We start from the raw sequence: 26,735 nt of genomic DNA on the forward strand, positions 1-26,735 counted from the left end.
GCTAACGCTCGCTGCATCTCCCGAGTCACGCTCTCAGTGACGAGTGACTATTTGAGCATGTAATTGCATGCTCTCATACTCTTTTTGTTCCTTTCACTTAATCTCTAATGGGCAATTACTTCAACTTTTCAACGCCGGGGGCACATTACTTACTGTACTACTGAACCAACCGCCCTTTATTGGCTGGCCCAAGTGCTCGAGCTTGCTTCCACAAGCACTTTAAGGTTAGATGTCTCGTGTTTAAATAATGGATTGCAAGCGGCTGTGAGGGATATTGGGTGGAAAATAAAAGGTTGAAAAAGTAGCGTTCTCAGCGGAGACCCTGCAGGTGAGAGCGTATTGTGCTGTGACCACTTATACCTCCCTTCACCAATTAAGTAATTATATTCTGAAAATGTCTTCTAAATCTAAAAATAGGCAAATCTAGAAGCTTATCTGCTATTTTTGAATAGCCAACATAAGTGGTTAAAATCTAAAATGACATGCTTTTTAATGGGTCTCTCTCTCTCGTGCATGTGCAGCATTGAGAACATTCCACATCCGACGTCTGAGGAATTTTATTTTGAAATGTCCCTGAAGGATAGTCCCTTGAGTTGCAGCAACTCGTTTTCAAGGGAGTCCTTAAGGCACAACATACAATAAAAGTACAGTACAGTACAGTACACAACAACAATAAGGACATACACAAAGGCTCTTCCCCCGTCTCAACCCACCACAAACCCACTACATCAGGAACCTGAAGAAAATAATTGTCTACTCTCTTGTATCCGTATACACAACATGTAACAATAAAGAAACCTTGGCTTGAGCCTTGTGCTACCGACTCTACAAGAACAGTTCACATGAAACCATTCCTTTCACACTCGGGCCCCCATTTTAAATTCCTGCACCACAGTGACCTACCATTCCACCACGAGAGAGAGCGGTAGAGAAAGAGAGAAAGAGAGAGATGGCATACGAGTTCAGCGCAGCAGGGAGTCTTCTTTCTGAGAGCACTTACAGAAGGAAGACAGGGGGATTGTGGGAATTAGTGCAAATACACATCCCCTTTGCTCAAAGACTCTTTGTAGTGCATAGAGGTGTGTGTGCGCGTGCGCGTGCGTGCAGGTGCAAGGGGAGATTTTTTTTTCTGTACGATTGTGTGTGCATCCAGGTGTGTGCACGTATCTGTGTAATACAGTATGTACACATACTGTACATACAGTGCATGCATGTAGGTCTTCATGATGTATGTGTAAGTGGTGGTATGCGAGTGTGCGATCTTGCACTGTGATGTTTACGTCTGCACCAGGGACCCCCCACCAACAGGCACCAGATCAAGCTTCCAACCAACAAATCAGAATGCCTAAAGGCTCCAATTACTGGGATGGTTGTTTGTGTTCTACGAACTTGAGGTAAATATAAGGGTGGAGAAAGGAAAACACCCAACGCAGAGGAGGAAGAGAATCAAAGACTACTATGAGGGCTTGGCCCTGCATAGTAAAATCCTCAGAGTTAGCCTGATTTGTACTTTTTTAGCACGATGGTGCCAAAACAATAGCTGATCTACAAGCTCACAACGTGTCTCAATGTGACACGTTGTGAGCTTGTCGAGCTGAGATTTTGCTACGGGACACCGTCGTACGATGGAAGTATAACTGAGCAATTACAGGTCCGCCTTTACACTCTTGAGTGTTAAAGGGACAGACATCAAAGACGCATTACATCGGGATATATGGTACAGCAACACAAAACAAGGCCCGTTCTGTCATAACAAGGTGCACAAACACCACAATACACTGTCTGTAGACTGTGAACAAAGTCTCATTCTTCCCCCAGTGTGGCTTGGAGTGTTTGTTGTGACAGCCTTTTTAGTAGCAACTAGGTATAGCAAAAGGGCTTTTGTGATTGCTGCTAACAATGGAACTTTGCATTTGCACATTTGCACAGGGTGCCACATACAAAGAAAGGGTAAAACAAAACAAAAAGAGGGGGGCGAGCGAGGGAGTGTTATTTCTTTCCTCAGTTTAGTCCAAGTATAGCACAGGAGTGGATACATTTCCAGTGTGTGCTGCATGTGAAAAGCTTTTCTGTACAACGTATCTGCAACAGATACTTTTTTTCTTTTTTAGGGAGACTGTCAAATGCAGTGTGTTGTGAAGTACTACAGTATATATCACCTTCCTCGGCTCAGATCTCACATATCATCTCTCCTTCAATCTGAGACATGCTGCGTGTTATGTGATCCATCCATCATTATAAATGAAGGTAACCGGTATTATGCTACGATATTGCTGTTCCTTTCAGGAAAATCATTTGATAACTGGCAGCAGGCAAATCATTTGATAACTGGCAGCAGGCAAATCATTTGATAACTGGCAGCAGGAGTCCTGGTTATTTATATTTGGTTTATTTATATTATGGTTATTTTATATGAAGTTTGGGCTGCAGTTTGCCACCCAGTGCAACGAATCTGCCGGCTGGAATTGAAAATGACGTTGGGACCTTTCCTTTCATCAGATTCCTTGGTTATTTCATGGTTACAGTTAGGTGCCACTGATATTGTCCCTTATCATTTGACCCATTTAGGCCTGACCTCAAAATTAAAAAAAAAACCTTCTAAATCCTCCAGTTTTCTGAAATAAATATTTTCACGATTTTTCAAAAATAGCAGACCTACAAGCTCGTAGCGCGCCACTCGGTGGCGCGCTATGAGCTTGTAGATCTGCTATTTTTCAATAGCTAAATTATAACAATGTTTAACACACCAAAAGGGGTTCCCGCCCAAAATGGGTTAACTGTCCTTTTGCGCAGATCACGCAAACCTCAGCAAAAAGAAAAGGACAATATCGATGGCCTCCAACTGTATGTACGTAGCAATACGCCACACCACACATCATTTTAAGACCCACAACTACATCCATGAGCGCACATTTGCATAGCTACCAAGTCCATTTGGCAACTATATAACATGGGCGCCAGGAGTGAAAATAATAACTGTTCCGTAAACTAGCAATGATAACTGCGCCGTGTCTAGCACCATTTAGCGGCAGGTGTAAAATAGGGCCCTTAATCTCCTGTGGTGTGCAGGAGACCCGAGTTTTGTATCCTGGGGAGGACATAAATCTTTTGGACAGTACATATCACAGTTTGTGCTGGAATTGATAGCTGTGCACTGTTTGGCCTTGCGTGCCATATTGTTTAACACTGCAACAAAATGAAGGTCTTCTTTTTAGTTTTACATAAATACATACCATTGTAGCACCACATTACCATTCCAGAATTATGTGAATCTGAGGCACCTTGAATACAATCACGATAAGACTACAAGCATCACAACGATTAAAGTGATGTAAAAGGCAATGACTCATGAATAATGTAAGAGACGTGGATGATTTGGGGGAAATGCATTCCCATTTAAATTGGGTTACAACTTGACATTTGAGCTGACGAAAGGCAACTTCTGCCTAGCCGCTTGGCTTCTGAAAGTCATCTTTCCTCAGCCAAGGACTGTGTGTGTGTGTGTGTGTGTGTGTGTGTGTGTGTGTGTGTGTGTGTGTGTGTGTGTGTGTGTGTGTGTGTGTGTGTGTGTGTGTGTGTGTGTGTGTGTGTGCGTGCGTGCGTGCGTGCGTGCGTGCGTGCGTGTTTGCTCGGGGTGCAGAGCGGTGCTAGCAGTGTACAGTAGACACAGACACACGCGGTCTGCTTTGTAGATATGAGGCACTCTCATATCTGTTTATTGATCAGGGCAGATGTGCGTCAGTCAATCTTATCTGGGCTCCACACACCCTCCTGCTAACCTCCAGAGGCAGACCAGCCAATAGAGCACCGAGCCGGGAGCCTCAAAGCAGTCATACTATCACCAGACACCTTGAGCACATTTGTGTGTGTGTGTGTGTGTGTGTGTGTGTGTGTGTGTGTGTGTGTGTGTGTGTGTGTGTGTGTGTGTGTGTGTGTGAGTGTGTGTGTGTGTGTGTGCATGTACATGCGTGCGTGCGTGTGAGCATAGTGTAAAAGGTGCATTGGAGGACAGTAGAGGAAAGAAAGAAGAAGTGCCGCTCACAATATAAGCTCAGATTAACCTACACGATGTGCATATGCATGCACATGTGCGACGACAGCATTGCAGAAACCATTCAGCCTCTCTCTCTCTCTCTCTCTCTCACTCTCTCTCTCTCTCTCCCAGGCACCGTATCCTCCGCACACAACTACACCGAGCAGACTAAAACCCTCTCGCAGTCCCTAAGGCCGCCTTCTATAACTCAGTGGTGTAAAGTAACCAAGTGCATTTACTTTACTGGAGTATTTTTACTTTTACTTCTACTCCACTGCATCTCTCAAGGAAAATATTGTACTTTTACTCCACTACAATTATTTGACATTTTTTAAGTTTTGTTTTACTAAACATACATTAACAGCTCTATATTTTGGCCATTTGAAAATAGCAGATCTACAAGCTCGCAATGTGTCGCAACAAGGATGGGGCAGCCTCCCCCCTCTCCACAAGGAGGGACAGTGCACCAACGCATTATGGTCATTGTAGGAATTCAGCAATCCAGTCAAACCCTAGTCAAACACACAGACTACATTATTTTTCTGGCCATAGGGTGCACATTTCAAATTGTGCTACTGTTATCTACTACAAATACTACTAACATTGAATGACTGCAGTTTCTTCCAGCTGTGAAATGTCCCTTTAAGTTAAAAAAAAAAGAATGTGAGCACTTTTTCCCACCTCGGTCTATCTATACTAGGCTGGCTTTCTCTGCACATTAGGAATCAATGCAATCCTCCTGATGGCTCGCTCACTCAGGCAGGAGGTGGGATGCGATCAAGGAGCGAGAAAACACAGCAACGTCACTCATCCTGCCTTGATCCTTCCCAATGATGCTGTGAATCTATGATGTGTGTCATGTCTGTCTTACACGCAAAGGCAAAAAATAGATCCGAGCCGTGTCAGCTGTCTAAAGACAAGGTGATTTGATCTATCATGATGAATCATCCATCACTCTTGAAAAGGATCGAATGAGGAAGAAAACAAGCGTACCCAAGAGGGGCCCATCCCCTTGCGGTTCGGCAGACACGATATTACCCAACCCCCGCTGTAAAGCGTGGTTGCATTTTCTCACCTATGAAGTTATTCAAAGCACAATAAACTAAGGCTTCAGCCTACAACCTTTTGGTCTATGTTTTTAATAAAGGTATTGTATTAATCCGCTTCTAATAACCAAAATAAAACAACTAAACTACTACACAAAGTAAGGGTTCATTACCTCGGCACACGTTCCCGTTGTCGGGCTCGAACCCGGCCTTGCACGTGCAGCTGCCGATGGGGACCATCCACTCTCCGTCTCCGTTGCAGTACAGCTTGATGGGCACGTCCACCTCCTCCGAGTTGGGGATGCAGGTGCCGCGGGCGATGACCAGGGATGTGCTCTCCGCGCCCGTCATGGTCTCGGGGAAGATGGCGAAGTTCTGCACGACGCTGGGACACTTCTTGTAGAAGACGCGGACCGACAGCAGCGACATGCAGGCGCCGTAGTCCTGGAAGGCCAGGTAGAAGCCGTTCTTGGACAGCGGCCCGAAGCTCCGCACCTCCGTGTTGACCTTCATCAGGCGCCCGCCGAAGTCCACCTGGGAGAAGCTCTCGTCGGCGGCGATGGTGTCCACCTTGAGGCGGGGACAGGATTTTGATTCATTGTGAAATTAATTCGCTTTTGTTGAGCTGCAAATTCAGTGCCACTTAAACCTATCTATACCTGATAACGCAGACCTGTAAAGAGCTCATTTGGTACGCTCTAATTTCACTCTACACAAATCGATTTGCCAAAAATAGCCGATCTGTAAGTTCACAGCGCGTTGTGAGCTTGTAGATCTGCAATTTTTTTGCAGAGGGGGAACGTTCCCCCCAGAATAGGGATGGTGGAGGTTCAAGTGGTTTAACAAAAGGGGACATTTTAAGATTTAAGCATATTTTGATTATCGCAATAATATCGTTAATCCCACTACCAGAATCAGAATAAGGTCGATGTGGTGTCTGGTTGCTAGGGCCGAGCTTACCAGCACTACGCTTGCCTCCACACTTCCACAGACTATTCACAAGTAGCCTACTCTGCCAAGGTTCTAGGGCTAGGCTCATTATCCCGAATATCCCGCTCTCAATGTCTTCACATATTGTACAGTTAATATTATTCAGGCACTTTTCAGCCACCTCTTTTGCCCATTAGGACAACTCTACGCAACGTCATCAAATAGTTCTTCGTCAAACGTCATTCTACAGTTTCTGCGTTAGACCTTTTTTCTTTTCTTTTTGTTTCGTGGTGTTAGAGCGAGACCGACAGGCCGGTCGAGCTTCTAGTAACAATTATTTTCATAATGTCATTTTCATAATGTCCCATTCCTTACCTTGAGGTAGGGGGCCTCCATCCAGAACGCCGTGCCCTTGGTGGCGATGACGGCGTCGCTCTCGTAGTAGTAGAGGTTGAAGGTCTCCTTGCAGGAGCCCGGCACATTGGGGATGGAGCTGCAGTCGCGCACAGTGAAGCGCATCTCCACGTAGATGCGCTGGGCGCCACGCCGGTCAATGAAGGTGGTGAGCAGCCAGTTGTTCTGGCTGGACTCGAAGACGTTGCACACCTGGTACGTCCGGATGGTGTTGAGGTTCTCGTCGTAGCCGCTCACCTCCTCCCACTGTGGGGAGAGAGAGAGAGAGAGAGAGAGAGAGAGAGAGAGAGAGAGAGAGAGAGAGAGATATGAAGGGGTTAATAATAAATATAGCTGCAAGCAGCAATAAGACGGGGTCAAGCCATAAAAGCCCCTTTCTTCACAGAGTCTCCTCTTTAAATAGCTGGTTGGAGACTGGAGATAACGTCACTTTGCATGCCTCCTGGCATGCATGCCTTTTTGCATGAATCTTTGCTCCCGATCCGATCATTTGATTTAGAGTATCTGCCGATACCGATTTTTCCCGATCCGATATTTATATTTTTATAGAACACTCATGCCACAATATGTTCACAATAGTACCATATCCAGTCTAATATCATGATATGTATAATAATATTGATACTATAGCTATAGGGATGTCCCGATCAGGTTATTTTGATTGTGCTCCCGATCCGATTCCGATCTTGAAAATGACGTGATCGGACCCAATTTCTGATCATGTGATCAGACCGGGGACAACCCTAATTAGCAGCAATGTAGTGATAATTTAACCATGCTTCAACCATGCACATTAGAGACCTGCGGATGGCGGATTTAGCCGCGGTTGCCGCAGTTAACCGCAGTTTAGGGTGGATTTGGGTCATTAAAATATATTGTAAATTAATATTGGATAAACCGCGGGTGAAATAATGCAGGAAATAAATTAATGGCCTCCATCTATAGGCTTATTATAGCTTTTAAAAAGCACAAAGTCTCGCAATCCGCAAACCACCCGCGGAAATTGGAATAATTAATGAATGCGGTCGGATAACGGGTGGATTATAAATATGCACACGCGGATTCGGGTGACAAAAAGCTCATCCGCAGGTCTCTAATGCACATGAAACTGTGATTTTTAAAACTGCTGCTATTTATATCTGCTGGATATTTTCCCATCTGCACAAGAATACAAAAGAAATCTGTATTGCTATGTATCCATTGCTATTTTTAATCACGGACCATATGTGCATTGGACATTGTATATTTGATTTGACTGACTGTGCCTTTCCTGTTATTTGAGTTGTTCTTTGTTCCTTTCGTCTCTATTATGTCGTTCTCTATTCCAACTCTTCCTTGTAACTGCAAAGGTTGAAAGCTTGCACACAAAAACACATTTCACCCACTCTTTTGCACCTGTCATTGTCTGATGTGACAATAAAGTTCATTCTGATAGTGATTCTTAAAATAGTGTGACATTTGAATGCCAATTGTACAATGTCACTACTGTCAGCCTCCCTGTCTCTCTCATACACGTTGTCTACTTCTCGCGATCTTTCTCTTACGTTTCTGTCATTGAATTTACTCTGCAATCAACACGTCAATGTGCAAGTTCTCAGTGAGAGGAAGTAAGAGTGAGACCTGTTATGTCAACAGTCAAATATAGGCTACAGAACACATGAAGCTGAAACGTGACACCTCAGATCTGTGTTCACGAGTGAGCATCTGCATGAAATGTGTAATAGATTCAGTATTACATTCAGTAGTGACGCTGACGCCCCGGTCACGGTCAGATCACCCAAAATGTGTTATTTTCCAATCCAGCAAGCTTGTTGGCTACTTTTAAAGCATGTGTTGGCCACTTGTCAAAGGGGCTAAAGACTGACTTAAGACAGCTTGGACTGATTTGAAAGTGTGGAGAAATGATATTAAGAAAGACACTTCTTAGGGGTGAGGGGTGTATTTCTTAACGTTGTGCTAGCGTATTTGCATGTCTGCTAGTGCTAGTACCTCAATAACAATTATGTAAAATGCTTGTAAACTATAACACAAATAACAGGAGTACATAATCATCTATATAATATGGTGTGTTAGTTTTCACTATAGCATATAAAGTATGCTGCTGTTTGTTGGCCTCCGTACGGACGCTTCGGTGAGTCACTTGCAGCAGAATGTCACTTCACTTCATGGACTGACAGGAACTACTCAGTCTGCCAGACTGTGGGGCTCAGCCATCAGCAAAAACACACTGACAAGACGTACATTTTCTGACACAAACATTTCCCAAAGTGCCTCAACAGTAAAAACAACACTTTGCTGCCCCTACGACTACAAACAAGCTCAAGAGCTGGAGTGCCACTTTGCTGCCCCTACGACTACAAACAAGAGCTCATGGAGTGCATGTGCGCCCCGCTGCTGTTACAGACACACAAACCTAGTAATTACCTCGTACAAATCCGCCATCTACCATCTCGCCAGAGCGTGGCTGGGCACTGACTTGCCACATTATGAAAGGTGGCGTGTAACAAATTCTAAATTACACACTATTGAATTACAATTAGGCAGACGGGGGGAGCGGCCGAGTGCTGGTATGGTCTGATGGAGACACATTTGAGCACATCCCCATTTCAATTGACTCTGCGCTGGTCTGACTAGGAAGCCTGACCCAGAAAGCAAGGTAGCCGAGCATCAGTAGCTCCCTGGGGTATTAACCCATTCTGACCTGAGATCAGATTCTAAAAATGTCTTCTACATCCTGACAGTTTTCTGAAAAAGCTGTTTCTATGTCAGTCGTTCTTCGATTTTTCAAAAATAGCAGACCTACAAGCTCGTAGCGCGCCACTCGGTGGCGCGCTACGAGCATAACATAATGCTAACACCAAAACGGGTTCCCGCCTAAAATGGGTTAACTCCAACCCCCAAGCTATACTGTACAGCCAGTCTGGGTGGAAATGTGCCATTAATTTTGCATTAGGCAATAGGCTAGCTGGCAGTCATTAAGAGTCGAGGAGAGAAACCACAGAGTGTGAATGAGAGAACTCTACCATTTAGGACCCAGTATTCAGACAGATAATAGCCTGAATGCTGTGTAGTTGACAGAGATCACATCCTGTATGTCTATTTGACACATCTTAAATATGCCTGCTAAGATCCACACGTCCTACGAAACATAACTCCCCAAATCCCGGACTGTGAGACTGTGGTACGACATGTTAAACCACTTCATTTACATTGATGTGTTCATCACCATGCTGAATGATGTCGACCAATACCAACTCTGGGACTATTTTTAACTCTTTTTTTGGACAACCATATAATACTATGACTGGATGTGAGCTGTATTTGTTTAGGCAAGACCAACCATATAATACTTTTGGTCTGTGCATTTTTGCAGGCTGAGAATAAAAGTGAGGAACATTTTTAATGCAACCACAGTTGCCAGTCCACAGGACATGCAAACTCCATACAGAAAGGCCCTTTCACCAACCCCACCCAGGGTATGGGCACTGATGACAGTATTCAGACAGATAATAGCCTGAATGATGTGTAGTTGACAGAGATCACATCCTGTATGTCTATTTGACACATCTTAAATATGCCTGCTAAGATCCACACATCCTACGAAACACAACTCCCCAAATCCCGGACTGTGATACTGTGTCTACCACTCTGACGGTACGGCATGTTAAACCACTTCATTTACATTGATGTGGTTTGCATAATAGTGCCTGACTCATACTTAGCCATGCCTTCTAAAAGTAGACATACCAAGAAAACATGTTATGCCTAGCAACAGTCGCATTTAAGCCCGTTGACTTCAAACACTTGTTGCCACTCAGTAAGGGTGACACCTATTGAAGTTCTCCACTTGCACAGACCGCTTCCAGACTCTGCGGGTTTTGCTCCCATGTGAAGTGTTGGCACCTCGGCAGGAGATTTATCTCTCTCTGAATTCCTTCTGCTGCTGATCCTGAGGTGCTGCAGGCAAGCAGAAGCTAATGAGGCCTGTAGTGGAGCGAGCGGAGTGGGCCTTCAGTCGGTTCATGTTGCGTGCACACATAGTTATCTCTCGGAGCATCTTCCCTCTCCTCTCTGACCTTTACCTCCAGGATGCTCAATCAGACCTAATGGAAGAAGAGGTGACCTCTGCCCTCTGAGCTCAGGCCCCAGGAAACAGCCACATGATGGAGAGAGTGTGGAGATGGTATTAAATGAGAAGGCAGGAGAGCGCCAGGAGATGCATGGTGGTGGGGGGGGTCACGGTCCCGGCTATTACACTTTGCATTGCAGGGGAACAGGGGTGAACGAAAACAAAAGAGGCAGACGGATACAAACATCTGGCCTGGGGAGAAATATATATGGAGTAAAGAGAGGCTCAGTTTGGGGTTCCGTGTGGATGTTGGAGAGATAGATAAAGATGGATAGATAAGACAGTGAGAGAGAGAGAGCGAGAGAGAGAGAGAGACAGCAAGAGTGAGTGTGTGTGTGTGTGTGTGTGTGTGTGTGTGTGTGTGTGTGTGTGTGTGTGTGTGTGTGTGTGTGTGTGTGTGTGTGTGTGTGTGTGTGTGGCGTGTGCATGGTGTGATAGGAACGATGACACCGCTGACATGATAAACGAGTTTACAGAAATCCGAGGCGCAAATTAAAGCCTTTTTTCACCGCCATTCCCTCGATGCCCGTGCTTGGCTCCACACTACCCTCTCTCTCTCTCCCTCTCTCTCTCTCTGTTCCCCTCTCTTCTCCCCCTCTCCCCCTCTCTTCCTCTCTCCTCCTCTTCTTCCCTGGTGTCTGATGTGTAATGACCATTCATCAGCATTACAGGGACCTGTCCCTTTCAGCACTGCCTGTTCATTAATACAGCCAGCCCGGGGCTCCTCCTGCACCCGCGCTGCTCCATCCTAGGAGGGGGTCCGCGTAGCCCCCTCGTCTAGCCAAATGACCGCCATCTTTCACGCCAGAAAGGAGCCCCCCTTAGGCGTCCCAGATAATGCCCGTCTCAAAACTGCCCAGAGATGCAATGGTTCATACAATAACGAAGAAAAACAAAGTTGTTACTTTTTCTTTTTTTTGTTGCTATGATGTCACTGTGTTTGACGTAAACAGAACCATCACAGGTGCATCAGTTGCTTGGCAGAAAACGTTGTTTTCAGAGTCAGACTGACTCGCAATTTTATGTTCCATCTCTATTTATACTATACTCAATAATTTGTACTGACCTGCTGTTTTGATTTTGCCTGTGTTTGTGTTGTGTTGCGTGTGCGAGAGTGCATGGATGTGACTGCTCACAGACAGACATACAGACAGACAGTGCATAATGTGTGGACTGTGTGGAGTGCATGGTTTGCTGAGCACACATTGATTTGCTGGCGTGGGTGTTGCTACTGACAAGCCGGAGACCACTAGGCACACTGCAGCTGCAAAGCATTTCATTAGACCATATTAACGCTGATATCTAGCTGTTGCCTCCTCGTCTGATATTGTGTTAGCCTGACAACTCCTTTGAAAGATGCTGTTTTGATCCCCGTCCCCAGACATGTGCGTTGCCTTGTTTACAGTTCTGTAAGCGTATGCCGTTGCGCCATAGAGTTGCTTCATGGAACATTTTTAAATAACTGTGTTCATCACCATGCTGAATTATGTTGACCAATACCAACTCTGGGACTCCTTTTAACAATTGTTTTGGACAACCATATAATACTATGACTGGATGTGAGCTGTATTTGTTTAGGCAAGACCAACCATATAATACTTTTGGTCTGTGCATATTTGCAGGCTGAGAATAAAAGTGAGGAACATTTTTAATTAGGCTGGCCTTATTTTTAAGCCAGGGGTTCCCAACCACAGTTGCCAGTCCACCAGTGCAGGTACCTACCCTGGGGGACACTGGGAGAACATGCAAACTCCATACAGAAGGCCCTTTCGCCAACCCCACCCAGGGTATGGGCACTGATGACACGGAGGAGGGAACACGCCCCCAGCACTCTCAGCAGGAATCGAACCCAGGTCCTTCTAGCTGTGAGGCGACAGCGCTACCGACTGCGCCAACCGTGCCTCATGTGCTGCAAAAAAACTCTGAACCGCCACGGTCGTCAAGGTTGGGAACCCCTGCTTGAAGCGGAGGCAGTTTCGTACATGTTCATAGGATAGGACTTATCACACCTGTACATTGTGGTGAAAGGTTCCTTTTGTTGTCGACTCTCTTTCTTTTAACTGTGACCCTACGATGACCTCCTCGGGGGACAGAGAAAAGAGGGAGGGCATCATCGCCTGTCACCTCAACCGATAATGGACTTCCTCTCCTGTCCCCTGCAACCATCTCCTCTCCCCTGGGACATCTGCATTCAATAACACTCCCTGGACGGTGTTGCCAGATTTTTAGAGAGAACACAAAAAAAAGAAGCTATGAAGGGCGAACGATCCGCCACGAAGGACTTAAATTATGCTGTAGCATCAAACTGTGTTTAACTCTATATACATCGGCAATTTTCTAAAGTGAAATATTTGGAATGTGTTTTAAACATTTTATATACACAAATCTTGTATGGCTGTCCCTGGCACAAAAATAAGTTCAGATGGGGTCCACGGCATTTTACATTTTCATTTGGAGGTCCTTGATATGAAAAGCTTAGAGAACGGCTTAACAAACAACACTAGAAAGATAGCCCAAATAAGCAACTGGCTACACTTTACTGAAGGCATTTACTGAACTGAGAAATAAGCCCAACGTCGCTTATAATAAACGGACTTGGCAACACTGTGCCCCTGACCTTCCGCTGGGTATATCTGGTACGCGCGTTGCGGGTGCAGATGAGTGCAGAGTCTGTTGTGCATTATTCATGTTGGCTTCCAGACGTGTGTTGCAAGAGTGTACTTCATTTCCCCCCACTCTATCATCTGGTCTTTTCTCCCTCGCCGTCGCTCTTATAATAGTCTCTATCTCTGTTTGTTCTCGTTGTTCCCCCGTTTAGAATTGTGTGCGTGTGTCTACTTCCACAGTGAGAGTTCACACCCTATCTGATCAAATATCAAATTCCTCTCTCAATCCCTTTCAATTATAGTAGTGTATAAAAATGAATTCCCTCGCCACTGACATCAGAGCTTTTTGTTGCTTTTCCCGTCCCTGCTCGAGAAATGTTTGCAGATGAGCCGTTGGACAAACAACAAGAGCATCCGGCGGCAACGTGGTACCAATCTTCGCGCCGACTCAAATGAACCCATTTACTCCGGTCTAATAGCTTTGCTTTTGCCAGTAATACGGGACGACACTCCTCCCTGCATCCCCCTGATTGTAAAGTGCGGCCCATTGTCTGTGTCATTATAGCTGCTCCATTTTATGGGCAGTGGGCGAGGAAGACGGAGGAGCCGTGGATTCACAGGGCGCTTAAGCCCTTAAGACCTGAGGGTTCCAATTCTACCAATGTCTTCTAAATCCTAGTCTCTCTCGGAGACTTTCAACGGAGACGGACCGTTGAAAAAACAGGGCGATGGGTTCTCAGATTGTCTAACTCCTAACAGTTTTCTGAAAAACGTATACGTTGCTGTAGCCTATATCAGTGATGCTCAAACGTTTTCATGTCAACAACCCCCAAAATGATATCTAATTTGGCCACGGACCCCCATCTCAAAATATCTTGTTCAAGGGACCCCCCAGAGGTGAAGTACATATATATATATATTCAAAGAATACAAAAAAAATAGCAGATCTACACGCTTGTGCCACGCTATGAGCTTGTAGATCTGCTATTTTTGAATAGTCAAAGTATTCAATAACTTGGTTATTGTATACTGTATATTGTATACTTAAAATCTAAAGCGACACCGATGCATTCCCGATCATAATGGGCTAATGTTCGCGTTAATGACCAGTCATGGATAGCTGGTCTCTCCGAGGCGGAGAGAAAGAGGGAGGGACGGGGAGAGAGAGCAAGCGAGTGGCTGAGGGAAGAAGGAGAGAAAGATGGCAGAGAGCAGAGAGGGAGAAGAGCCAAGGAGAGCCTGTAATATATTCAGGACAGCGATGCTCTCCTCTGCCCACGTCTGCCTCAGTCCCGGCTGCTGCCACAGAGGCATCGATACGCCACCCATCTTAAAAGCCATCCGTCATATCGATCTCTTGGCGCTCTACTTTCAAAGGCTAAAATAACAGCGAGTAGCAGCAGAGAGAGAAGGCCGGCCCCGCATGGCGACCTTGCCCCGGGATCATCCGATTGGCATCCAGCATAGACCTGGGGACTAGGGATGGGCAATTAATCGGTCATATCGGTATCGGACGATATTGGCCTTAAAATGCAATATCAGTATTGGATCGTTATCAAAGTAATATATCGGTTTTAGCAGCTATTTTACTTTATAATAATTGTGTTGAATTCTTTATTTTTTAAGCCTGAAAAAGCCTTTTGTTATGATGGCTGCAGATTCTATCAGTATTTTCTGGAGAAGCTTTCAAAAGAGTTAACAAGTTGGAACATTTTTAAATGAAAACTACTACATTCAAGCTGTTTATGTTGGGATATGGGCCAACATTTCAATAACGGTGCATCCCTAGTTTTGGAATACAGGAGGCATTGCTTTTATTTTTCAGAATTATTATTATGTTTTTAATACAGAATGGGGGGGGCGACACCCACAGACAAGGATAGGAGAGCCAGGCCACGCTAATGAGGTCTTACTCAGTAGAGGATGATGGGTGCAGGGAGGGAATGTGGCGAAGGAGAGAGAGAGAGAGAGAGAGAGAGAGAGAGAGAGAGAGAGCATATGCGGTCTGCCAGACTCTAGTCAGGCCCTATCAGGCCTGGTGCTGATGACAGACACTCAGTCATGAAGCAACAGCCCTGCTGTTGCCCGAGACTGTCACATTATATCACGTCGTTGGCAGCCAAAGGGACTACAGGAGGAAAAGTATGAGCAATGTGTGACGGCTCTGACCTAAGTAGTGATTCATGGCCTGCATGGCTGCAACGTGCTCATCCATATATAAAACAGACACTGGATACGCTGATACAGTAACCATGGGTACAGGCGGGTGACAAATATGAGGGGAAAAATGGAATAAATGAATGGAGAAACATTAAGGAATGCAGATGCTTTCTTGCTGGACTGCATGGTACAAGGCAATTAACATCCTCTCATGTTCTGTTGAATGTATATGAAAGTGCTAAGCAGGCTCACTTAACCTTGATTTCGGATCAAGGTGGCACGAGAAAGACACGTGAGTAACTATATGAAAGAGCATTCGACTATGAAAGAAAGGAGCTTCACATTTGAGAGTTCAGTGGTGCGAAAACCATACCGTGCACTGTTCTACAGACACTGTGGGAAAGGGTGGTATGGTCATATCATGAGTCACCGTACTTCAAGTGAGTTAGTGCATGTGTGGCGTACGCCAAGCGTTCATGCAGGCCTGAACGCTTGGCCCCTACAGTGGGAGCATTGTGTTGTGGGGGGAATTGTCCAGGCCGGGGTCACTGCAATTCAGTGCCAGTGTGGTGGAAAAAAAATACTAACATCTTTTACTTAAGTAAAAGTATCAATACTGCAATATAAAAAGACTGCTACACGTAAAAGTCCGGAATTGTACGTAAAATGTACTTGAGTAAAAGTACCTGGCAAGTATTGGCATCAAAATGTACTTAAAGTACCAAAAGTAAAAGTAGTCATTATGCAGAATGTCCCATTTCCCATTTCAAGTTTTCAAATGTATAAAAATCTTTTGAAAATAGACAGATCTACAGTGCAAGCTCACAATGTGTCACAACATCGCAACGCATTGTGAGCTTGTAGATCGGCTATTTTCAAAAAGTGGTTAATGTTTGGCTATGTTTTGTAATAATAATCAAAATCTACAAAGAAACTAGTAACCAGTACTACATAGTAAATGTGCTTAGTTACTTTACACCACTGCCCATGCCTTTAGAGGGAACGGTCACAGCAACTCAGTACAAAGTTAGTCTGAGTGATCTCAATTATCCCACGATGAAACACTTCTATCCTGACGTGAGGATGACGATGACCCATGATGTGAATAATATGCTATAATGGCCTTCGTGGTCACCAGATCTCACCCCAGATGAACAGATCTATGGGACTGACGTGCGTTCCCACCACCACCACCATCTCTTCAGTGGCGTTCCAGACCGTTCAATGCACACATGACGCACAAAGACCCCCGATCTGAATACGGAGCCGTTTCTCATTCCAGCGGTCTCATCTTTAACCCCCAGTCTGCCGTCTGAATCTCAGTGGCGACACACTGCCTTTCAAATCCGTCAGCACTTGCCAATACTGTACATGCACAGACAACCTTGATACGATGAACGCCTCTACGCATTACTAACACACCGAGGGAGGGGTATTTTCTATGGAATTTCACTGTGTCGGTAAGAGTGATCTGGCCATTTTTGTATTTTCTTGGAACAGTACTCAGAAACTCCATTACTCGGACTGCCAAGAGGGCTTTACAGTGGGACGACCTGGGGCCTGCGAGAGGCATTTTATTAACAGCTAATATAGAAGTGAAGCCGCAGCCAACTGCAACCACTCCCAGACCACGATGGAGTTCCATTCACTTTCAGTCCGTTAACAGGGGTTTTTTATCAGCACTGGTTACAACGGCCTCTTCGTGGCCTTTATAGATTTTTAGGATTCTGCTCCAGAAAGGAATCAACATAAGTGCTGAACGACGTGGTATGTTTTCCCACTGAGGGGCTTACCGTGAGAGCGTTGCGTCGTCACGCCTTATTCCCTTAATGATTCTATAGAAAGTAAAATCATTGGTGTACATTCAACCACTTGAACCCATCTAGTCTTAAAGGGACATTTCACTGCTGGAAGACACTCCAGTCGCTCAATGTTAATAGAAAAATAATGAAGTCTGTGTGTTTGACTGGATCCCTGGATTACTACAATGACCATCATGCTTTGGTGCTGTCTGTGGGTGTGTCTGACTGAGAACACATGTAGTCCAGGAAGGGAGTGAGACCAATGCCTGATGAGTCATCAGGCATTTGAAATACTAAAATATCTAAAAACACACTCATTAGACATTTAGAATACTAAAATATCTAAAAACGCAAATTACCCACATAAAAACCCCAGGAAAGTGTTTCTGGTGTTCCAAACATCATATTTAAATGAGATCTGGTTGCAAAAGGGGTGTAGTGGCCGTTTAGGAGAACTGGACTTGGGTTACAAGTGCACTTTGATCACATTTCCTGTCTACGCCAAACCTCAGATTCCACAACCTCACAGTGCGTCGCAACGCTAACCACTGTGAGTTTGTGGATCGGCAATTTCTGGCTAATGTTCCCCCCAGAATATGGATGCCGGGGTTCAAGTGCTTAAGGGTCTTTGAGGGGGTTTCCAGGGGCGTCCTCAGCTCACAATCAAAAGGATCCTTACGGGTCCATTTAAGGTCATGTTCGTATTTAGAACCTGTTAAGTGTTAGGTTGATGTGAATATTTAAATGGTCTATTGAATTCAGTACTTAAACTCAAACTCCGGGCCACGGCCCAGCCACACTCTGTGGCATTCTGTGCCCCCTCTTTGAGGGGGTTTCCAGGGGCGTCCTCAGCTCACAATCAAAAGGATCCTTACGGGTCCATTTAAGGTCCATGTGTACACTCTCTGAGCTATCACACCAAGGATTTTTACTGTGTATGACTGTAACGTGTTTGCATAGTGGTCCACCCCCTCCCCAACAGATTATGTCAGAGTGTTGTGTTTACATGTGAAACCCCCAGGGGAACGCCGGCACGTCAGTGAGCACTCTCCGCTCCATGGCAGAGGGGCCGTCTGTTCATCTATCACCGCACCATTTTAGTGTTTCTTCTGTTTTATGATGTTATTATTCCGTACGATCAAGTGTTGCTTTTTATTATTATTTTTTCATTGATGTTTTTATTAGAAGTTAGGCATCAGTATATGGTGTCATTTCAGTCACATCATAGTTATTTAGGTATACTGTACATGGAATGACAGCCTTTTATAATACTTCTGATTAGATTGCTTTGCCCACTCCATTTTCCATTTCTAAACCCATACACAAACAAACATAACAGACATCAGAAAGTAATACAATACAAAGTGCATAAAGAACATGGTACAATATATCACATTTTTGAAATGAATAAAATAAATATTAAAAACATGTAAAAATAATAATCATAAGCACACAGAGAGTATAGAAAGTATAGAAGGAAGGATAGAAAGAGGGGAAAGAGAGAAGAGGGGGGGGGGGGCAATCACTCAATGAGTAGGGATTAGTTGGCGATTAAAGAATAACAATAAAGGATCTCATTTCTCTTGGAATGGTTGCTTTTTATTATTGATTGCTTAATAAACTAATGTAATCTTGGGGGAAATCCCATGTCCCATTCTTTACTGTCACATTCGTATTTAGAACCTGTTAAGTGTTAGGTTGATGTGAATATTTAAATGGCCTATTGAATTCAGTACTTTAACTCAAACTCCGGGCCACGGCCGGCCACATTCTGTGGCATTCTGTGCCCCCTCTTTGAGGGGGTTTCCAGCGGCGTCCTCAGCTCACAATCAAGAGGATCCTTACAGGTCCATTTAAGGTCCATGTGTACACTCTCTGAGCTATCACACCAAGGAGTTTTACTGTGTATGACTGTAACGTGTTTGCATAGTGGTCCACCCCCTCCCCAACAGATGAAGTCAGAGTGTTGTGTTTACATGTGAAACCCCCAGGGGAACGGCACGTCAGTGAGCACTCTCCGCTCCATGGCAGAGGGGCTGTCTGTTCATCTATCACCGCACCATTGAAACATGTGGGCGGAGGCGGGCGGGAGATTGTTTTTCACAACGCAGGCTTAGGATGATCATTTCAATAATGAGCCTATTTGTTATCCACGACAACGGAACATTGCATTGGGAAAAAGCGCTAACTTCTGATCCGTTTTCTTTTTTTATATGACGATCATGCATTTGCCACTAAATTGGCCGGAATAAGAAGAAAGAGAAAAGAAACGGTGCGCATTTCCATGGGCCAAGGTCTTGTAGGACAGTTGATTAAAGTCCAAAGTGAGAAGCTGATAGGGACTGAACTCTCTATGCCCTTGCTGAACGATACTTTTGACATCCTTCAAAGCCCCACCGTGAGCCCTAATCACAAACCTCCAGCAGCTTATTCTTTTCCAGAGGCGATGCAGAATCGCACTGACTTAATGAGGACATTTGCATTTGAGCCTTTTTGGCTTGAGCTCCTTTAAGTCAATAGCAAGGACATTCCCGACGAGTAACAGTTGGTTCATCCGCCGCAGTACCGAAGCCGCGATGAGCACAGTCGTACCGGCGCGCACCCCCTTAAAAAAAAAGGACAACATTGCTGAGTTTCAACATTATTCTGATGTGAAGAGTTCAATAATATAATGTGGCAAAGAAAATACCCCATGTCCTCAGCAAAATGTTGACGTCGCAAAAAACGATTAGGTCAAATGTCGTTTCATCCGTACAGTACATTCTGTATGCTCAACATTGCCAAAAGATGCGTTTTAAGTCATATTTCTGAGATGTAAGCATTTATACTTTATTGCTTTGCCGTACGATGGTTGTCGCTTGCCAAAAATCTACAATCTGTGACGTGTTTTGAACGTGTAGATTTGCTATTTTCGGCACGCACCAGCATCACTGCATGATGCAGTACTTGCCTTCGTGCTTTACAGTGCTTGTGCGCTCTCTTGCAAATTTACATCTGCGTAACTTTACTCCTCAAGATCTACAGACAGGCACGCATATGCATGCATGCACGCGCACGCGCACGCACACGCGCACAGCCGCACACGCACACGCACACACACACACACCTTTAAAATATGCGTCAGCATGATTATGATTATCATTCCATGATCAGCTGTGTTATTGAATGGGGGCTGCTGTCAGGCCACTTGCAAGGGACTGATTATTGTTGCCAGGCGTCGGTCGGAGGCCTAGTTCCGCCTGGCTGAATGTGATGGATGGGGAGGAAATGGCCATGTCTGAAACACTCCCTGTCCGTCCCGCCACTCGATCATTACGAGTCCACGCAGTTTGAAGCGGCTCCAACGGAACACCGTCACGTCTGGCCGCCAGGGTCTATCTATCTGTTTCGTTTACCTTCCGTTTGGCTGTTTGGCTGTCTGACCATCGGTCCATCAGCCTGACTTTCAGGTCAATATGCTCTGGTGTATACATGGGCAACTGGCGGCCCGGGGGCAATGTATTTGTATTTAGTTCATAAAGTTAACATAACTATAACTAAATGCATTCAAAATTAAATACAAAGGTTACTGTTGAGGATTCCAATTCAAAAATAGCAATACATTATTCAGGATTTCAATACAAATATAGCAAAAAGCTCAAAACGCGTCGCACTCATAGATCGGCTATTTTTGCTACGACAGTAAAATGCAATGTGGCCCTCTGGAGAGAGTGTGGAAATATAGTGGCCCTCTCCATCTTCAAAGTTGCCCACCCCTGCTCTGGTGTAAATGGGAGGGGCCACCACCGCGCATTGTGGCAGCGGTGGCCGAATGGATAGCGGCGCGGTCTAGATACCAGAAGGTTCCCAGTTCGAATCAGCCGTCCGACACGTTAAAATTACCACCGCTGAAATGCCCTTGAACAAGGCATCAACCACTACGATGAAATGTGTTCTATGAGCAGGGCCTGGCTGGAAACAAGTTCTTGAGCTTAGCCCAGATACCCTGGGTAAATATAGATTTCATTTCATTTCATTTCATTTCATTTCATTTCATGTCCCAATGGATTTAGTTCATCTGGGAATTGGTGTTGAGGGTATAGCCGATGGCCTTGCTTGCTCTTCGACGAGTAGTAGACTACATGCGTATAATGTTGATGCCACTAAACGGACCCCACAAAGCGAGGAGGTTACTGCAGAGGTTACTGCAGGTATATAGGATATGTATCGCATAAGACTGAGATGATTGTTTTTGTCGCTTTGTTTGCTTTTTATTCACCGGGGCATTATTTTAAGAACTGTACGCGCACGTGTGTTTATTTCCTGTGGGATGTGTACTGTGCTGATAGAATATTTGCCATTAGGCCTTATTACATGCTCCCCATATGCCTTTGAAATGTATTTTCCTTTCGTCCTCAAAGTGATACACATAATGGTGGTGTCACGCTGCGCCGTTCAGCAGAACAATTCACCCGGGCATCTTCCTGCATCCGCGCCGCCATCCCGCTTCTTTTTGTAACATCATTACTAACACTCACATTTTCAATTACACCGCCCGGTTGCTTTGAAGCAATTTTGCTGGGCTGGCGTTGCTTCTGCAGAACGCCGCTGCGGAGAGCGCGGCTGATGAACGCAGCCTCTGTAGCCTGATATAGGGGAAGGCGGGCTAGATATGGAGAATGCATTTTAGACTTTCGCCCGGGCAAGAAAAACAAAGGCATTATGAGAAAACTGGCAATTCCACCGCATCCCTGTGCTGACGGCACCCGGAATGCTGATGTGGAAAACGAGCGTGTTATTAATGCAACGGGAACCACATGCAATGTCACCAAAATAAGAAATAGAAAATAAAGCCTTGGATATGAAAAGCCTATAATCATGCAAATGTGAACGCGTCCTTCACAGGCTGTGCTTAGTGATACGGGAATAAACAAATGGGAAATGTTCCAAGGCTGTTTGAAGGCTTGATTGGAAGAAAATAAATGACTTAAGTGACTGCGAAAAAACAGTGTGTCAGTGGCAACAACTGCTCTTCCAAGATGAGCGGACAACTGATTGTGAGCTATTTGTTCTGTTTTATAGCTGTAAGATGATTTGCAACAGGTTTGGAACATTGAGATACTGATCAATGAGCAATATCCGCTATCATCACTGTTTCTGTCCCAAGTATTTGGATTGACTTGCTAATCATGTGGCATTTAAAAAGGTCACTAAAGAATGTGTGTGCGTGTGTGTGTGTGTGTGCATGCGTGCGTGCGTGCGTGCGTGCGTGCGTGCGTGCGTGCGTGCAGTTATTTGTGTTCATTTTAGACTTTTCATTTATTCTTTGGCAAAATATCGATCAAAACAAAGTAATTGGACTCTCCAAAATTTGTCAAATGTCTGTTTACCTGGCGACTTGCCACACAATGAGATGCCCACTAACATACCTTCAGATTGACACAGTGTCAGCAGAGACATTCAGTTTCCAGTAGCAACAGCCCCTTGCGTCACCCAGGGGAAGAAAAAAAAAGATGGGCTAATGGGCTTTCTGAATTGAAAATATGTTGTTGTTTTGTTTGGTCGTTCGACAAGGTATGAATGAAAATCAACACTTTGTATCACGTCCAAACATGAATGACACAGCTGCTACTGCCTCTTCATGTCATTCGAGGAGGACGGATGAAATGATTTGGCTGTTATGGACGCATATACGCGCTGAAAGGAGAGGCTGGTGCAGACGCGTTATCAGGCCTGTGTGGAGAAGGAAATGAAGATTCCCAGAGGGGAAGGAGAAAAGGAGGGTGACAGAAACAATATGAAACAGAGAGAGAGAGAGAGAGTGTGTGTGTGTGTGTGTGTGTGTGTGTGTGTGTGTGTGTGTGTGTGTGTGTGTGTGTGTGTGTGTGTGTGTGTGTGTGTGTGTGTGTGTGTAAATGGGGTGTGGAGAAAGAATAGAACGACTTCTAAAATAATTTCTGTCAAGCAAAACGCATAAAAATGACAGACAGAGATACAGTAGAATTAGAGGGGTTGGAAGAGAGAAAAAGAGGGAGAGAGAGAATGCTGTCAGTCCACAGGGTCTCTGGCCCTCCGTGGCCCCCCGTGGCCCTCCGTGGCCCCCCGTGGCCCGCCGTGGCCTGAGGCGAGGCCGTTTAGGGACAAACCACAATGAGGCTACTAGCGGGGGAGAGGAGAGGAGGAGAGGAGAGGAAAAATGCAGGCTATTAAAGCCACTAGGAGTAACAGGTCCCGCTGTGTGTCTGTGTGTGTGTGGATGCATGTGGGTGTGCTTGTGTCCGTGCTTGTGTCCGTGCGTGCGTGCGTGCGTGCGTGCGTGCGTGCGTGCGTGCGTGCGTGCGTGCGTGCGTGCGTGCGTGCGTGCGTGCGTGCGCACAAAGCCTGACACAAAAAGACAGAGAGAGAGACAGAGGCAGAGAGAGAAAGAAGAGATAAAGAGAAAGGGATCTAGGACAGAGGTAAAGACAATACAAGTGGAATGGAGATGGGTCGAAGCCAGAAGGTAGACTGAGCCGGTGACTGATAGACAGGCCAGTTGAAGAATGGAAGAAAAAGGCTGAGACAGAACAATTGAAGCAGAAACGACAAAGAATGGATTTACGATTTCAGTTTTTTTTTTCTGGCAGCTCTGCAGCCCCTCTTGAAGAACTAGCAGGTACACATTATTAATGCAAGGGGCCTTGCGCGCGCACGCACGCGCACACGCGCACGCACGCGCACACACACACACACACACACACACACACACACACACACACACACACACACACACACACACACCCTCTTAGCCTCAAGCCACTTCTCTCCCATTCAATTCATTGAAGCTGTTATGATGGATTTTCTTTTCCTTGCTGCCCTAATTCTATCACTATTTTCTTTTATTTAACAGTCTGTGACAAAAAAAAGTGCTGTTTAAAAGGGGAAAAAATCATGGAGGTGAAATAATATCACGAGAGGATCCACAGGAGGAAAATCAATAATTGCATCGTTTACATAATGTAAGTTCTGTGGCGAAACAGCAGAATATGAAACAACTCTGATTAATGTTATATCAACGTTCTCTTTGGCGATATTCACCACAGTCCTTGTGAGTGTGTTCGGAGGAATTTAAAGGTTATTATTAACCCAGGATAGCCTCGCTAGGCTTTGTGTTATTGACCTCACCAAGAGCTGCATAGGCTCCAGTAATGGCGGCGATCTTTAGAGACGTTTTTCTCGGAATTAAGGCTCAGATTGAGGTGATTGAACAGAACACTGATGGGTAGGAGCTCAATAAAAAAAAGTTCCGATCACTTGACTATTGCATGTTCAGAGATTAAAATAGGGTGCATTTTGCATCCCAAAACACAGTTCATAGTTAAGGGACGCAATAAAACAATGACCTCTGCATCCACAGGATGCACTACTGTACTCAGCATGTACAGTAAACAAACAAAAAAGGCGATATTTTGCTAGCTTTAGTTATAATAATAATTTCTTCTTCTGTTTTCTACATGAATATAACCACATTATAACCATATAAAATGAAATGGGAGTTAAATGCTGCAATTTGTAAAAAAAAATGGCAAAATATGACTCTTAACGTCGTTGAAGTGGGAATGTCCCTGGGACTCATCTAAAAGACCACCCCTGCATCCCGGGACTCATTACCTTGAAAACCTATTTACATCACTACATGGAATCAGCGCCAAAGCCGGTCAGGGTGGGAGAGCTACGGTATAGCTCCCTGCAGTGGGTGTTCAGCCTTGAGCATATATATCAGAGCACGAGCCAACAGACAAAAAGAGGGTACACAGACGCCATATTATATCCATGTAAGAGTGGTGGAAAAATGTGTTTTTGGCTTTCCAATTGTGGTGCAGTGAATCACCCCAATCCCAAGCACATTTTAGAGAATATAAAACAGATTGAAGTAACATTAAATGACATTAGACTGTGGGGGCACTCTGCTTCAGCTGTACTCAAGCTGCTGCCTACACTTATGATTACAATGAATTGTCTCATATATGCTGCCAAATGATGCCGTACCTCTCTGTGAGACTATATACACACACAAAGGTCCCTGTTATAGAACTGTTACTGTACAGTTGGAGGCCATCGATATTGTCCTTTTCTTTTTGCTGAGGTTTGCGTGATCTGCGCAAAAGGACAGTTAACCCATTTTGGGCGGGAACCCCTTTTGGTGTTTTAAACATTATGTTATAATTTAGCTATTGAAAAATAGCAGATCTACAAGCTCATAGGCTACGAGCTTGTAGGTCTGCTATTTTTGAAAAATCGTGAAAATATTTATTTCAGAAAACTGGAGGATTTAGAAGGATTTTTTTTTAATTTTGAGGTCAGGCCTAAATGGGTCAAATGATAAGGGACAATATCGGTGGCACCCAACTGTATGTATCTTTACTTTATCTGCAGCTATTTTAACTATACCACATTCCATTGCCATTTATTCTAACCATGCATGCTAACCCTATATGTATTATGCATATATCTTACTCTGTTACCTAACACTGTTTTGGTATATATTTAACTTTTTTACTTAAATACACATGGAAATGACTGGCATCTTTAATACATTTATACTTGAATAAATAAAAAGAAATAGTTGGTCTACAACCTTGTCGATCTGCTATTTATGCTCTTTTTCATATTTGAAAATGTTTGAACATTGTTCAACATGGAAACGGTTATGCAAGGATAATTGCGATTATATGTGACTGACAGGCCTATTGTTGGTACGTGTCATTTCCAAAGTGGCTGTGGAAGTCATCGCTCCCTCAGATAACAAGCAGCAAACCGCCAAACAGGACAGATCTGATGCTGGCAATGCCCCAGTAATAACTAACAGCTGCATCAAAGTGCCAACCTGAGTTGGAATCAGCCAAACTGCAGAAGCAGCAACAAGAATCTCAAACTTGAACTTCAAAAGAGGCGGCCGTTCTAACAGAAGATGTACTTTCCACCACAGACGTTGCCAGTGGTGGAAAGTACATGTACTTTACTTAAGTACTGTACTTAGGTACAATTTTGAGGTATTTGTACCTTACTTGAGTATTTCCAATACAGTACTTTTACTTCTACTCCACTACCTCTCAGAGGCAAATATTGTACTTTTACTCCACTACAATTATTAGAACGCTTTAGTTACTATAGTTAGTTACTTTGTAGATTTTGATTATTACAAAACACACCCCAGTCCTATAAAACTTTAGGTAATTTGAAAATAGCCGATATACAAGCTCACAATGCGTCGTGATGCAACGCATTGTGAGCTTGTAGATGTTATTTTCAAAGGGGTTTTATACATTTGAAAACTTGACATGAGACATTCTGCTATACTTTTGTACTTAAGTAGATTAAGTAGATTTTTTATTGTCTTTTACTTGTAATGGAGTTGTTCTGCATTGCAGTATTTGATATTTAACATTTGAGTACTTTTTCGACTACTGGCTATAGGTTTGTGAGGACAGCTCGTCTGTGAAGCAATTAACACAATGCCCGCCAAAACACATAGCCTACGTTCATTGTCGGGAAGCGACACCGGCAAAATACGTAGGCTACGTTAATTCAGTTACAAGTATAAATGTGTTCGATCCGATCTACTGGAAAGGCTACTCACATTAGCTTTGGATGGCT

The 26,735-nt window shown here is 44.5% G+C and overlaps 1 protein-coding gene across 1 annotated transcript; it reads right to left on the bottom strand.

Moving 5' to 3' along the window:
• Positions 1–5,252: 5,252 nt before the first annotated feature.
• LOC306918436 (ephrin type-B receptor 1-like) lies at positions 5,253–21,601 on the bottom strand (the record flags this gene model as incomplete). The annotated part of the gene is made up of 3 exons (XM_079531339.1): positions 5,253–5,649; positions 6,385–6,669; positions 21,572–21,601. Coding segments are annotated over 3 exons (712 nt in total), but the record flags the coding sequence as incomplete, so codon positions are not given.
• Positions 21,602–26,735: the final 5,134 nt, after the last annotated feature.

This window comes from Electrona antarctica, assembly GCF_951216825.1.
Source record: "Electrona antarctica genome assembly, contig: scaffold_702, whole genome shotgun sequence".
In the NCBI taxonomy this organism is placed as follows: Eukaryota; Metazoa; Chordata; class Actinopteri; order Myctophiformes; family Myctophidae; genus Electrona; species Electrona antarctica.